We start from the raw sequence: 14,424 nt of genomic DNA, 5'->3' as shown, positions 1-14,424 counted from the left end.
AATGCCTGTAGCCAGCATACCATTGTCGGGAACCCTGTGAAAATCTCTGCAACGTGGCCCTAGCATATGGTCAGAATCACCGTGAGTCACAAAAATTTGAGCGATCAAAACCTCTAGAGCAGGGGTGCCCACACTTTTTTGACTCGCGAGCTACTTTTAAAATGACCAAGTCAAAATGATCTACCAACAATAAAATTTTTAAAAAACACAACGCACACTGTACGCATAGAATTGTTAATTATCATTCCTATTCCGGGGTTTTTTCAAAGAGGTCAAAGCAGATGACTCTATGCACTGTCACCTCAGTAACAACCATACAAAAATAGACAAATAACCACCCCTTCCCTTTTTATTAAACCACAATAGCAGTTTTTAGCGCAGGGAGCTGCGCTGAATGCTCAGCGCTGCTCTCGACGCTCATAGGCTCCCTGCGCTAAAAGCCACTATTGCGGTTTAGTAAAAGGGGACCACATATTGTAAAATATAGACAGCAGATATAAATTCAGACACATTTTGATCACTAAATTTAAAATAAAATCATTTTTCTTACCTTGTCTTGTGATTTCATGAGTCTCTGGTTGCACTTCTGACTGTGCATCCAATCTTTGCACTTCTGACTGTGCATCCAATCTTTTTTTCAGCCTGTATGCTTCCTCTCTTCCAAACCTCATTCCCCCCCCAACTTTTTCTTCCTCTCCCCCTGCCCTTTCTTTCTTTCTTTCTCTCTTCATGCCCCCTTTCTTATTTTCCTGTTTATCTTCTTTCCTTCTGTCTCCCTGCCTGCGCCCCTTTCTTTCTTTCTCCCTGCCCTGCCCCAAGCCACTACCACTGCCATCGGGGAACGGGACCCAAACGCCACCAATGGATAACGCCGCCCCATACTCTCTCTGCTTCGGGCCGATCAATCTTCCTCTCCCCGATGTCAATTCTGCTGTCGGAGGGGAAGTTCCGCCCAGTCAGGCAGCGATTGGCTGGCCCGAACTTCCTCTCCGACGGCAGAATTGACGTCGGGAAGAAGAAGATTGATCGGCCCGATAGATCGCCAAGGCAAAGGGAGTCCTGGATGATCGACTCACTTTGCCTTGGCGAGCTACCGGTCGATCGCGATTGACCTATTGGGCACCCCTGCTCTAGAGGTCCTGGGTCTGCTATCAGGCAGAGCCTTAGGGCAATGTTCCATCACAGAATCCATGAGGTTGTCCAGACCTATGCCAAACAATAACTTCTCCTTAAAGGGCAGCCTAGCCAAAGTAGCCTTGAAAGTGGAATCACCAACCCACTGTCTGATCCAGAGCACCCTGCGAGCAGAGATGGAGTACGCTGACACCTTTACCAAAATGCGAATAAAGTCATACAATGCATCAGCAATATAATCTGTCCAAGCCAAAAGAAGTTGAGGAAGATCCATAGCTTCTCTCTCCAGTATGCTCAGTTGAAAGAGACAGGCATATACGACAAAGGAAGTCGCCGAAGCAGTTTTGATGCCTAAAGCAGCTGTGTCAAAGAATTTCTGGAGGACCACATCCACACGGCAGTCCTGCATATTTCTTTAGAACCATACCACCTTCACTGGGTACAGAGGTGCATTTAGTCACCAGAGCAACAAAAGAATCCACCCTGGGTTGACCCAAAAGCTGCTGACACTCCTGTGCCAGAGGATACCAGCATGACATGGCTCTGGAAATTTTAATAGTACCTTCTGGAGAGTCATACTGCTCCAAGACCAGAAAGCTCATGTAAGGGTGCCAAGGAAAGGTAGCAGACCGCGAGTGCACATCACAAAGCCAGGAGGAAGAAGTGGACGGAACCGGCAGAGTGATCAAATTCAAATTCTGCAAAGATTCAGAAATAAGGTCCTGCAAAGCCGCAGACTTAAATAAATACAGGACTGTGGGATCATCCCCAGGTTCCAAAACCCCAGAAGGATCCACAGATCCAGCACATAGTCCCTGATCTCCCATCCCAGGAAGTGCAGCACCTGCAAATAAGGGGTCAGCAAGTGAGTCATCCACATCAGGTTCCCCCAGATCAGGATCAGGCAGCGCAAGAACAGCGGCAGGTTGAGTCAAGGACGTGTCCAAAGGAGCAATGCCACTGAGAGACACCACAGAGGCGGATTGGGACTGTGCAGGGGATAACGCCTGTTCTAAAACTCATTCCACAAAAATTTCATAAAATCTGAAAAAGTGACCAGCTCCTGGGGTATACAGCCACCCTTAAGATGACTTAGCATTGCGTGTCTTAGGCCTTGGAGGGTCCGCAGTCAGGTATATGGAACTAACAGCCATGCCGAGCCCCATAAGTAAAGCAGCCGCCACGCCAGGCTAGCTGAGCGTTCAGTCACTTGCTTCAGCAGTGGAGAGGCTAAGCTTGATGCTGCCATCAACCCCAGCTGCGCATGGCCCTAGCAGTGCTAAATTTGCACAATCCTGGCAGGAATTCACATGAGAAGAGACCAAGGACTCATCCCAACAAGTTTCTAGGCAAAATTTGCAGTTTTGGAGAAGCAGGGAGCTTTAGAAAAAAAGATTGCTAAAAATCCAAGATGGCTGCTATGAAGAAATTTGTGCCAAAACTTCCCCAATTCAAAAAATGGCGAATTTAGGATTTCTCAGGTGGAGGAACACAGGGGAGCATGCAGAAACACTGAAAATCCTACTTTTCCAACCTCTCCCAATTCACCTCACAGGCTGCAACAGCCTGTACTCACTGTGACCTGTCTGAAGATCTGTGCTGTAGCCTGCTTCAGCTCTCTAACAGTAGCTGGATGAGAGAATCATTGCTTCATGTTGAAGAATTGTTAATGCTGTGCCAGAATGCCTTTGGAAAACTGATCTTCAGGCTGCCAGTCAGAATCTAAGGTTGACTGCACCTAAACCCTTGCAGACCAATGGATGTGCACCGGGACAGGCAGAAGCGAGAAGATGCAGCAGGCACCCTGCGTGACACCACTGAGTCTCCTAAAGGCGCCCAACAGCTTGTGCTTGACACCTGCTTAACGGTAAGTGAAATCATTTCAGGGACAGCTCTGAGCTTCAGTGAAAATTATGCAGGGTGGCTAAGATGTACCCACTGGGATTGGCTTGTCGGCTACAGACCAAAATCCCTGTGTTCTCAAAGCAGGCAGAGCTGAAAAGACGCTCCAAGCATCAGAATCTCCAATGAAGGGATGGAAAATATACAGAATAAAGGCACGTGTGCAGAAGGAAAAAAACAGTAGGTGGAGCTAAGGAGACCAATGAAATACTGCAGAGACAGAATGAAAAATCCGTAGTGGATTCCTTCAGCAGATGCACGAGATTATGGGGATATTACCTATCTGTCTAGAATGTTCATCTATTGCACTGGAATATGACTATGGAGCAGACAGGATGGACCACTCAGTTCACTGGTTACCAGTCAAAAAGTGATGCATCTTCAAAGCCCTGGTCATGACACACAAGAGATTCTACCAAAAATCCCAAGCCTACATAGCATCCAAGCTACTTATACACCCCTAACTGCCCCCCCCCTCCCCCCCGGTTCCAAAGAAGAACAAAGACTCAGCATTCCCACAGGGAGATCCCTCCGAATGAGTATGGCTTACAAAAGATCCTACAGCCATTTCCTATCTCAGCTATGGAACCAACTACCCACACAGATCAGGTCGTTAGACTCACTAATGACCTTCCGCAGAGCAGTAAAGACCTTCCTCTTCCGCCAATCGGGCCATTAAAAACCGCCTCCTCAATATACTTCTCTTAGTACTCTTCGCTATGACCAGTCTGGTCTCTAGAATAAGCTCTGTTATTGTCTACTGTAACCTATTTGTTGTCATGACTAATCTGTTTTCAAATGATTGTGAATGTCTACTTGTAACCCATTCTGAGCTTCTAGAACACAGGTGTCGAAGTCGGTCCTCGAGGGCCGCAATCCAGTCGGGTTTTCAGAATTTCCCCAATGAATATGCATTGAAAGCAGTGCATGCACATAGATCTCATGCATATTCATTGGGGAAATCTTGAAAACCCGACTGGATTGCGACCCTCGAGGACCGACTTCGACACCCCTGTTCTAGAAGAACGGGATAGAAATCAAAAATAAATAAATATCTGTCACCATTTACTAAGCCCCCTTTCTCTTGGGTTGTATTTTTTTTTTCCTTATTAGAAAATAACCAGTTTGGACAAAATCTTCATAAATCCTCCTGACTTCTTACTAGTACAGATCATTTTTTGGGTATTTTCCTCAAAACAATTATTTGGCTATAATTTTGGATATTTTTCTGGCTGGGTACTAAAATCTCCAAAACAATAGCAATGCAAAAGACTAATACCACAATATCTTGTTTCAACATATCTTTCCTGCTTGCTATGAGCGCCCTAATTTTAGGTGGTGCTTGGTTTGAATAATTCTTGCATATATTTAAGTAGTCCACTTTTCTGGTGGGCCGGGACCAAGGACAGTTGACGGAGGCTGTGTTGTTGGCTTGCATCAGTTGGGCCTGCCTGGATGGTGTGCAGTGGGTTGGTGACAGCGCCGGATGACCTTTCGTGGCCTGCCTCTTCTTCCTGGTTTCTTTGCCTTCTGCTCTTGGGCCCAGATTGCAGCCATTGATCCTTCACCTCTGGCAGGGATGACCCCCAAAGCCCACCATCACTTCTCTGTGTCGATCCTTCCTTGCAGTTGTGAAGCTCTATTGGACCAGATTGATGATTGGATTTAGCACCAGATTAGAATTTATTTTGCTCAATCTCCAATCTCTTAAACTTATTTGTATATTTCAATTTTATTCTTTTTATTTCATCTATCTTTTTTTTAATTATTATTTGAATTGCAGCTTTCCTTCACAATTCTTGGAATTTTGTTATATCTTTTCTATTTTAATAATTGTTTACTCGGGTACTTTAGCTAGATTGTGAGTCTTCAGGACAGATAGGGAAGTTCTAAGTACCATTACAGACAGAAACATAAACTCCCAGACCTGCATACACCACATCATCACAACAACATGGAGAAGACGACCAGCAAACCCTTCCAAGACTAAACCACACCCTCAACCAAGAGCACTTGTCTACCCAAAAGCAACAAATAATGTACAAACATAATACACCACATCAAAATGTGCCTACATAAACATCAGAGCTCTAGGCCCAAAGACAGAACACATAAAAGACTGGATAAAAACCAAAAATCTAGACTGCCTCTTCCTCACTGAAACCTGGCTAACCTCAGACTCGAACCTCAGGATAACGGAAGTTTACCCAAAGGGATACAAGATAACAGTGGTCTGCAGGAAAAAAAAAGAGGAGGAGGTCTAGCCATCTTAGTCAGACACTCCCTCAACTTAAACATACTAGACAAAACGTCCACCCCATACATGGATCTACTAGCCTGCCAACTTTCATGCACCACACTAGAAGGATCCATAACCTGCATGCTCTGCTACATAACACCAGGGAACTGGAACACAGCAAGACCAGAATTTGAAGATTTTATATACCGAAACTCACTAACAACAACTTACAACCTAATCCTAGGAGATCTAAACCTCCATCTCAAAGACCATACCTTTAAGCAAGTAGAAAACCTACTATCTTACCTCAAAGTCTCAACCTACAGGATCTTAGACCCACAAACCACACATGGGAAAGGTCACCAACTAGACATTGCAGCCTTCATGACCCAACAACCCATTCTACCAGAGATTCAAACCTCAAATGGAAAATGGTCAAGATCCATCTGTTCAGACCATTACACATACACCTTCAATATCAACTGAGCCAAAGGCAAAACCAAGCCAAAATCCCAAAGTTTAACCTACAAATCACGTAAATAAATCGACCCCTCCAAATTCTGGAATAAAATAGATGCTACAATCGAAGAAGGTGACCCCAAAGACTTCATCTCACAATAGTGCAGTATAAGTACAACTACCCTAGATGAGCTAGCCCCAGTACAAACAAAAACCAGAATCAGCAGACGATCAGACAAATGGTTCAACAACGAACTTCTCCTACTCAAAAGACAATGCAGACGGATAGAAAGAAAATGGAGAAAATGTAACCAAGAACACACAAGAGCAGCATGGAAAAAACTAAACCAACAATACAAACTAAAAGAAAAAAGAAAGACATACTACATAAGAACATAAGCAATGTCTCTGCTGGGTCAGACCTGAAGTCCATCGTTCCCAGCAGTCCACTCACGCGGCAGCCCAACAGGTTCAGGACCTGTGCAGTAATCCTCTATCTATACCGCTCTATCCCCTTTTCCAGCAGGAAATTGTCCAGTACTGTACTCTGCCCTATTACGCCCTCTGGAAGTGCATTCCAGCTGTCCACCACACGTTGGGTAAAGAAGAACTTCCAAGCATTCGTTTTGAATCTGTCCCCTTTCAACTTTTCCGAATGCCCTCTTGTTCTTTTATTTTTTGAAAGTTTGAAGAATCTGTCCCTCTCTACTCTCTCTATGCCCTTCATGATCTTGTAAGTCTCTATCATATCCCCTCTAAGTCTCCTCTTCTCCAGGGAAAAGAGTCCGAGTTTTCCCAATCTCTCAGCATATGAAAGGTTTTCCAAACCTTTTATCAAACGTATCGCTCTCCTCTGAACCCTCTCGAGTATCGCCATATCCTTAAAGTACAGCGACCAATATTGGACGCAGTACTCCAAATGCGGATGCACCATCGCCTGATACAATGGCAGGATAACTTCTTTCGTTCTGGTTGTAATATCCTTCTTGATTATGCCTAGCATTCTGTTTGCCTTCTTAGCGGCCGCTGCGCACTGTGCCGTCGGCTTCATTGTCATGTCCACCATTACCCCCAAGTCCCTTTCTTGGGTACTCTCATTCAATAACATCTCTCCCATTGTATAGTTGTACCTCGGGTTTCTGTTTCCCACATGTAATACTTTACATTTCTCAATGTTGAACTTCATCTGTCATCTCGTCACCAATTCTCCTAGTTTGTTTAAGTCCCTTTGCAATTCTTCGCAGTCCTCTTTAGTCCGAGCTCCACTAAATAGTTTGGTGTCGTCTGCAAATTTAATTATCTCACACTTCGTCCCTGTTTCTAGATCATTTATGAATATATTAAATAGCAGCGACCCGAGCACCAAGCCCTGCGGGACCCCACTCGTGACCCTCCTCCTGTTCGAGTAGTGGCCCTTCACTCCTACCCTCTGTTTCCTACCCGCCAACCAGTTTCTGATCCATCTATGTAAGTCTCCTTCCACCCCATGGCTCTTCAGTTTCCAGAGTAGGCGTTCATGGGGCACCTTGTCAAAGGCTTTTTGGAAATCTAGATATATGATGTCTATGGGGGTCTCCTTTGTCCATCCATTTGTTAATTCCTTCGAAGAAGTGCAATAAGTTCATTAGGCACGATCTCCCCTTGCAGAAACCATGTTGGCTGGTTATCAGAAGTTTGTTTCTTTCAAAATGTTCATCGATGTTTTCGTTTATCAGTGCTTCCGCCATTTTCCCTGGATCCGAGGTCAGACTCACCGGTATGTAGTTTCCCGGGTCACCTCTTGATCCCTTTTTAAAGATGGACATAACGTTGGATATCTTCCAGTCCTCCGGGATCATGCCTGTTTTCAGGGATAGATTGCAAATTTGCTGCAGTAGTTCCGCTATCTCCTCCTTTAATTCCTTCAGAACCCTTGGATGGATTTCATCCAGACCCGGGGATTTGTCAGTTTTTAGTTTTTCTATCTGCCTGCGTACATCTTCAAGGCTCACTTCCATGGATGTTAATTTTTCTGCTTGATTTCCATTGAAGAATTGCTGGATGTGTCTTCGTTTGTAAATACAGACGATAAGAACATGTTAAGTCTTTCTACCACTTCTTTCTCCTACTTCACCATTCCCTTCCTGTCTCCGTCGTCCAGCGGCCCCACCTCCTCCCTAGCCAGTTGCTTCCCTTTAACATATCTAAAGAATGGTTTGAAATTTCATGCTTCCCTGGCTAGCCTCTCTTCATATTCTCTTTTAGCTTTCGAACCACTCAGTGACATTCTTTTTGATACTTCCTGTGCTCTTTTCAGTTCCCCTCAGTTTTGTCCTTTTTCCATTTCCTGAATGAATTTTTCTTATTGCCTATTGCTTCCTTCACTATCTTAGTTATCCACGCCAGGTCTTTTATTCGACTCTTTTTACACCCCTTTCTGAATCTGGGGATATACAGATTTTGTGCCTTGTTCACCGTGTTCTTGAGAAAAGGCCAGGCATGTTCTACCGTTTGCCATTTTTTTGAAGTGTTCCTAAGTTTCTTCCTTACCATTTCCCTCATTGCTTCGTAGTTTCCTTTCCTGAAGTTGAAAGTTATTGCTATGGTTCTTTTTCCTTTCGGTATTCCTACCTCTACCTTGAACTTGATCATGTTTTGATCACTGTTTCCCAACGGTCCCACTACCTCTACTTCCTTTGCATGTCCCCTTAACCCATTTAGGATTAGATCCAGAGTGGCATTTCCTCTCGTTGGTTCTCTAACAAGCTGCTCCATGAAACAATCTTGCATAGCTTCCAGGATTTCTGTCTCCCTAGCGCATTTTGAGCTTCCAAGACTCCAGTTTATTCTGGGGTAGTTGAAGTCTCCCATAATAACTGTGTTACCGCTTTTGCATTCTTGCTTCATCTCGGCTTCCATTTCTTCATCGATATCTCCGGTTTGCCCGGATGGACGATAGTATAGACCAGTGTTCCCTCTAAGCGGGCGGGTGTTGTGAGCAAACTTTTTTCACCGTGAGCCAAAAATATCGGGCGCCAGCAAGTTATGAGCCAACTCGCCCGATTCTCCTCTCGCCGCCCTGCCATCTGCCGTACGCCTCTTCCGATTGTGCGCTGTGACGAGAAACGTGTGCGCTGCGATGTAATATTTTGTGCGCCAGCGCAGCTTAGCGGGAACACTGGTTCAAATGGTTTTATTTATTTCCCCAAATTTATTTTTGTTATACGCATTGAAAATATTTGATATTGCGTTTAAATCAAAATCTCAATAAACTTGAAACGAGTGCCCGTGAGATTGTGGGAGGGTTAAATACTCAAAACTTAGAAGTTTTTGCTACGCCAGCTTTCTGGTATCTTTACATACAGTGGCGTACCTAGCATATGTAACATCCGGGGCCCATCATTTTTTGGCACCCCCCCCATCTGTAAGAAAAACATGATTTTTAGTAACAAACCACACGTCACACATGAGTACCTAGGAAAAGGCAGCATCTTACATATTGCAGTGAGCAGTACATCAATACACCCATTGTAAAACTAAACAAGCCAGACCAGCACAGATCAATCCTACACCGTCAATCCTAACAGAAAACACACAGAACACAGAAAACACCTTCGCCTAGTAAGGAATATGTAATCACAAACTAACCCCTCCCTCTTTTACAAAACTGTAGTGTGGATTTTAGCTACGGAGGTAACAGCTCTGATGCTCATAAAATTCTGAGCATCAGAGCTGCTACCACCAAGGCTGGTGCTAAAAACGCTTCACAGTTTTGTAAAAGGGGGGATAAAATAAAAATACATAGACAAAGGTTAAATTGAACCAGCAAGAAGCTGGACTCTGCATACAATGCTTCACAGAAACAGTGACACATGTCTCCTAAAGCAATAAATAAATAGAAATTTTTTTCTACCTTTGTCTTCTGTGGTTTCTCCTTTCCTCATCTTCTTGTAACTCTCTTCCTTCCATCCACTGTCTGCCGTCTCTCTTCCCCTATATGGCATCTTCTCTCCTTCTATGCCCCTTCCAGAAACTGTATGCCTCCCCCTTCCATCTCTCCTTTCACCCCATTGGTCTGGCATCTCTCTCCTCGCCTTCCCTCTCCCACACCTCTCCTCATAGTCTGGTATCTCCCCTTCCCTGATTCTCTGGCATCTCTCTCCTTTCCTTTTCTTCCATCTTTCGTTCCCCCTCCATGCTCTCACATCTCCCCCTTCCTTTTCCCTTAGACTGGCATACCTTCCTCCTATGCTCCAAGCCCTGGCATCTCCTTTAATTCCCTCCCTCATCTTCCTTCTCCCTCCAGCTGGGTACCGCAACACTCTTCCCTGCAGCTCTGCACTTCCCCACAATTGCCATGCTTCGGTTCCTCTTCTTCCTTCCTTCCTCCCCCCCCCCCCCCCCCCCGCGGGACCCTGCGGCACCATCAACTCTTACTCCCTCTAATGTCGGCCCTGCAGCTCCAGACTTCCTCGCACCTTCTCCCCTCCCCCTTTGGATCGCTATTATTTTAAATGTTATAGCCGCAGAGCTGTATCCATCAGTGGAGATGTCTAACCTCGGCCTGCCCCGGAACTCTTACTGCAGCAGCCGCCCGTCTAGGCAGGAACAGGAAGTCACTGTTGCAGTAAGAGTTCCGGGGCAGGCCGAGGTTAGACATCTCCACTGATGGATACAGCTCTGCGGCTATAACATTTAAAATAATAGCGATCCAAAGGGGGAGGGGAGAAGGTGCGAGGAAGTCTGGAGCTGCAGGGCCGACATTAGAGGGAGTAAGAGTTGATGGTGCCGCAGGGTCCCGCGGGGGGGGGGGGGGGGAGGAAGGAAGGAAGAAGAGGAACCGAAGCATGGCAATTGTGGGGAAGTGCAGAGCTGCAGGAGCTGTTATAGCCTCCCCTTACCTTTGCGACGCGTGTGTGCGCTGTGAAGAGAAACTTGTGCGCTGCGATATAATATTTTGTGCGTGAGCGCAGGCCAACGCAGCTTAGCGGGAACACTGGTATAGACCCATCTTTATTTCAGGCCCTTTCCTTCCCGGTATTTTAACCCATAGCGATTCCAGCTTGTTGGTCGCCTCTGCTGTGTCCATTTTTGTCGAGTGTATGCTTTCTTTTATGTATAGGGCTATTTCACCTCCTTTCTGTCCTGACCTGTCCTGGCGATAGAGCTTGTATCCCGGCAGTGCTGTATCCCATTTGTTTTCTTCATTCTACCACGTTTCAGAGACTCCAATGATGTCTATGTCCTCTGCATTGGCCATGGCTTCTAATCCCCCCATTTTGTTTCTTAGGCTCCTTGCATTAGTATATATGCAATTTAGCTCCTGGTATTTTCTTGTCTTCATTTCCCTTGCCTGTGCTTCGGTCTTTAGTTTCTTCTCTTTTGTTACAAACCTTCTAACCTCCTCTTCTAGGTTAGTCGACTCCTGTAATTTGTCCATTGTTTCTTCCCAGCCTTTTTTCCCCTCGGATACCTTATTCCGAATCGTCGACGCTTGGTCGACTGTCAGCTTTCCCCTTCTTCTTAGTTTAAAGCCTGTTCTATTCCTCTCCTGACATTGTTTGCTAGAAGTCTTGTTCCCACCACGCTCAGATGCAGTCCATCTCTCCTGTAGAGCTTGCTCTTGCTCCAGAACGTTGTCCAGTTCCTCACGAAGTGGAACCCTTCTTCCTTACACCATCTCCTCATCCACGCATTTATTGATTGTAGTTCCACAAACCAAAAAGGCATAGAAGCCCTAGACATAAAAAACTATTCCAATTACTAAAAGAACTCACAAATACCAAACCCTACCTAGCCAAAAATGACAACCCTCCCCCTTCAGCCACCCTTTTAGCTGAATACTTTAAAAACAAAATTACAATTGCCAGGACAAACTTCGCAGGAACCCCAACCCACCTAGAAGAGATCACAATGCCCCCCACAGAAAAAGAATAAGCTACAGTAGATAGAACCTGGTACCACTTCTCCACAATACATTGGTCTGACCTTAACAAACTCTATAAAAAATACAGCCACACAGCTTGTGACCTCAACCAATGCCCTCCATACCTATTAAAAACCTCCAGCCTAAAATTCCGCACTCTCCTCATCCAATGGATATAAACCATGCTCACAGATGGCCTTTTCCCACAAGACCTCTTCGAAATCATCATCACCCCGATCTTAAAAGACCCAAAAGAAGCAACAGATTAACCATCCAACTACAGACCCATAGCCTCAATTCCATTATATGTCAAGCTAATCAAAAGGAAGGAAAATGGTGTTGTCGTCTGCATAGCTATAGGAGGTTAAGCCAGGTGAGCACCAGTTTCTTTACTACTTCATGCCTTGTCTTTTGCTCTCCAGGTCACAGTGATGCACCCTTGTCTTGTTGCCAGTGACAATTCTCTCCAAAATACTCAGATCTTTTTTATACTGTCTCAGAAACAAGGTCACAATCTACACACACTGTTGCTTGTGCAGATCAGTAAACTGTTTGGAAACCCGCAGACTTTCCTGCGGATCCATAGCTGATATCAATATCTGCAGCCAATTGAGAAATTGTCTATCTGTCTTCTCTAATCAAGGCATCCGCCCTGTCAATGTGCTCTTGTGTGAGTGATGTTGATGGGCAACCTGAATGACCTGATTACACCTGTTCTTCCCGCTTTAAACCTTTTACTCATAAACCTTTTATTGATTCATGGTGCTATGTTCATACTGAGTCAATATCAGACAATGAATTTCCACAGGTGTCACTCCCTCTGCCCAAAGAAAGCACACTACTGTACATTCTTCAATGGTATGATCTTGCAAAGGAGCATTCATGTTTCTGACCTCGTGCCTGCCACATGACTAAAGGCTGAATGCTGTACAGTGCATGGACAAACTATCCAACAAGCAATGTACGAGTACTTATGTTGCATTTCATTAGCTCTGTTCCGGTTATTGCATAATTTAACAATTGCTTTTAATTTTGAATTCACCCTTGTATGTCCCTTCATGGACACTATCATCAATATCACATTAATTTACTACTTTGCTATATTTGTTTGAAATGGGGAGAGGGGTAAACTGATTTCAGAACAATTTTCTTAATAAAAATAAAATTATTTCATTCACTCTCAAACTTGACATTACCTTGACAGAAGTTACATAACTACTTCCATTGACCTTTGGACTTGAAGACCCAGCTCCTGGAGAAGCTTGGGAAGCATTCATGGGTTTACTTGCTGGACTTCCTGTGTATTAAAAGAGTTATTTGTATTTCAGCATATATTAACACAATTCTTAGCAATATAAATTATGTGCACACTGTTGATTTACTGAATAACATTCTTTAGTAAGCATTTTCTTTGAAATACAAATCTGAATTTCCATAGCAACAGAAAATAATATATATGGCTAACATTTCAGTTCATCTTAGATATATTTTGTGTAACAATTTCATCTTGAAATAAAAAAATATCAAGAAAGCAACTATGTGACTGATATTTTTAAAAAATGTATCTGGGTAGCTGAATCTGCCACTCAGTTAAAAGCATCTGAATGATATTCACTATCTGGTCAGTACTGCTGTATATCTTGACAGACTATTTTGGCACTATCCAGATACTGCTAAAGTGGAGAGACAAGTTATCTGGATGTTGATGAATTTTAGTGCCCTTATCCAGATAAATTAGAACACCCATAAAGCTGTTCTGTCTGAGTAAGTTATCCAGATGACAGATGCAGGGCCGCCATCAGAAATTTCTGGGCCCCTTACTGAGCAATCCCCCATACCCCCCTCCCCCCTGACCCCCCCCCCTTCTTCCATGGGACGAATACACACATACTTTTCTCTGTCGCTGCACTCTTTGACCAAAAGATTTGTAAGCCTGCAACCACGTCAAGGTAGACTCTTTCAGCGAGGCCCTAACCTAACCTAAACTAAACTAATCTACCGTATTTTCACGCATATAACGCGTGCGTTATACACGATTTTTACAAACCGTGCATAACCTTGCACGTTATACACGTGAGCGCGTTGTAATTTTTTTACATAGTTCCCCCCCAACGTCCGATTCACCCCCCCTCGCAGGACCGCTCGCACCCACACCCCGAAGGACCGCTCGCACACACCCTCAACCCCACCCCGAAGGACCGCTCGCACGCACTCCCCCCGCACCCGCACCCCCACCCTGAAGGACCGCTCGCACCCCCACAGCCCCCCGACCCCCCCCCCATCATGTAGAAGCTCCTACCGGTGTCCTGCTGCTTCCACTTGGCGGTCCCAGCCCTTCTATTAGCCCTGCGCTGCTTCCTCTTCCGGCGGTCCCGCCCTTTCTCTGACGTCAAGCCCTCTTGCCCCGCCGATTCCCCGACACGATCGGGGCAAGAGGGAGCTCAAGCCCTCTTGCCACAGCCAACCGCGGCACCCCCGACACGATCGGGGCAAGAGGGAGCTCAAGCCCTCTTGCCCCCCTGACACGATCGGGGCAAAAGGGAGCCCAAGCCCTCTTGCCCCGCCGACTCCCCAACTCCCCGACAATATCGGGCCAGGAGGGAGCCCGGGCACATGGTCGGGTTGGGCCCATGTGCCTCAGGCCCCGCCCCCAGGAGGGACCTAAGGCTCCTGGGCCTATTCTGATTGGCATCAGGCTTTCAGGGTGGGGACAGGACTTCAAGGGGGAGAGGAGAGTCGGGGCGGGCGAAAGGAGAGTTGGGGTGGCCAGAGGAGAGTCGGGGCG

General features: G+C 45.5%; 1 protein-coding gene across 9 annotated transcripts in view; it reads right to left on the bottom strand.

Annotated features, from left to right (window-relative positions):
• The window catches only part of YEATS2 (YEATS domain containing 2), a 1,675,245-nt gene that overhangs the window by 775,756 nt on the left and 885,065 nt on the right, over nt 1–14,424 (bottom strand). For all 9 annotated transcript variants that reach the window (XM_033957686.1, XM_033957691.1, XM_033957693.1 and 6 more), the window contains one exon: nt 12,836–12,936. In XM_033957686.1, the coding sequence (XP_033813577.1) occupies nt 12,836–12,936 (101 nt within the window). The remainder of the gene's footprint in view (nt 1–12,835; nt 12,937–14,424) is intronic.

Source organism: Geotrypetes seraphini, chromosome 9, assembly GCF_902459505.1.
Source record: "Geotrypetes seraphini chromosome 9, aGeoSer1.1, whole genome shotgun sequence".
NCBI classification, from domain to species: domain Eukaryota; kingdom Metazoa; phylum Chordata; class Amphibia; order Gymnophiona; family Dermophiidae; genus Geotrypetes; species Geotrypetes seraphini.
Note: the sequence above shows the minus strand (reverse complement) of the source record. Positions and strands in the feature narration are given on the sequence as shown.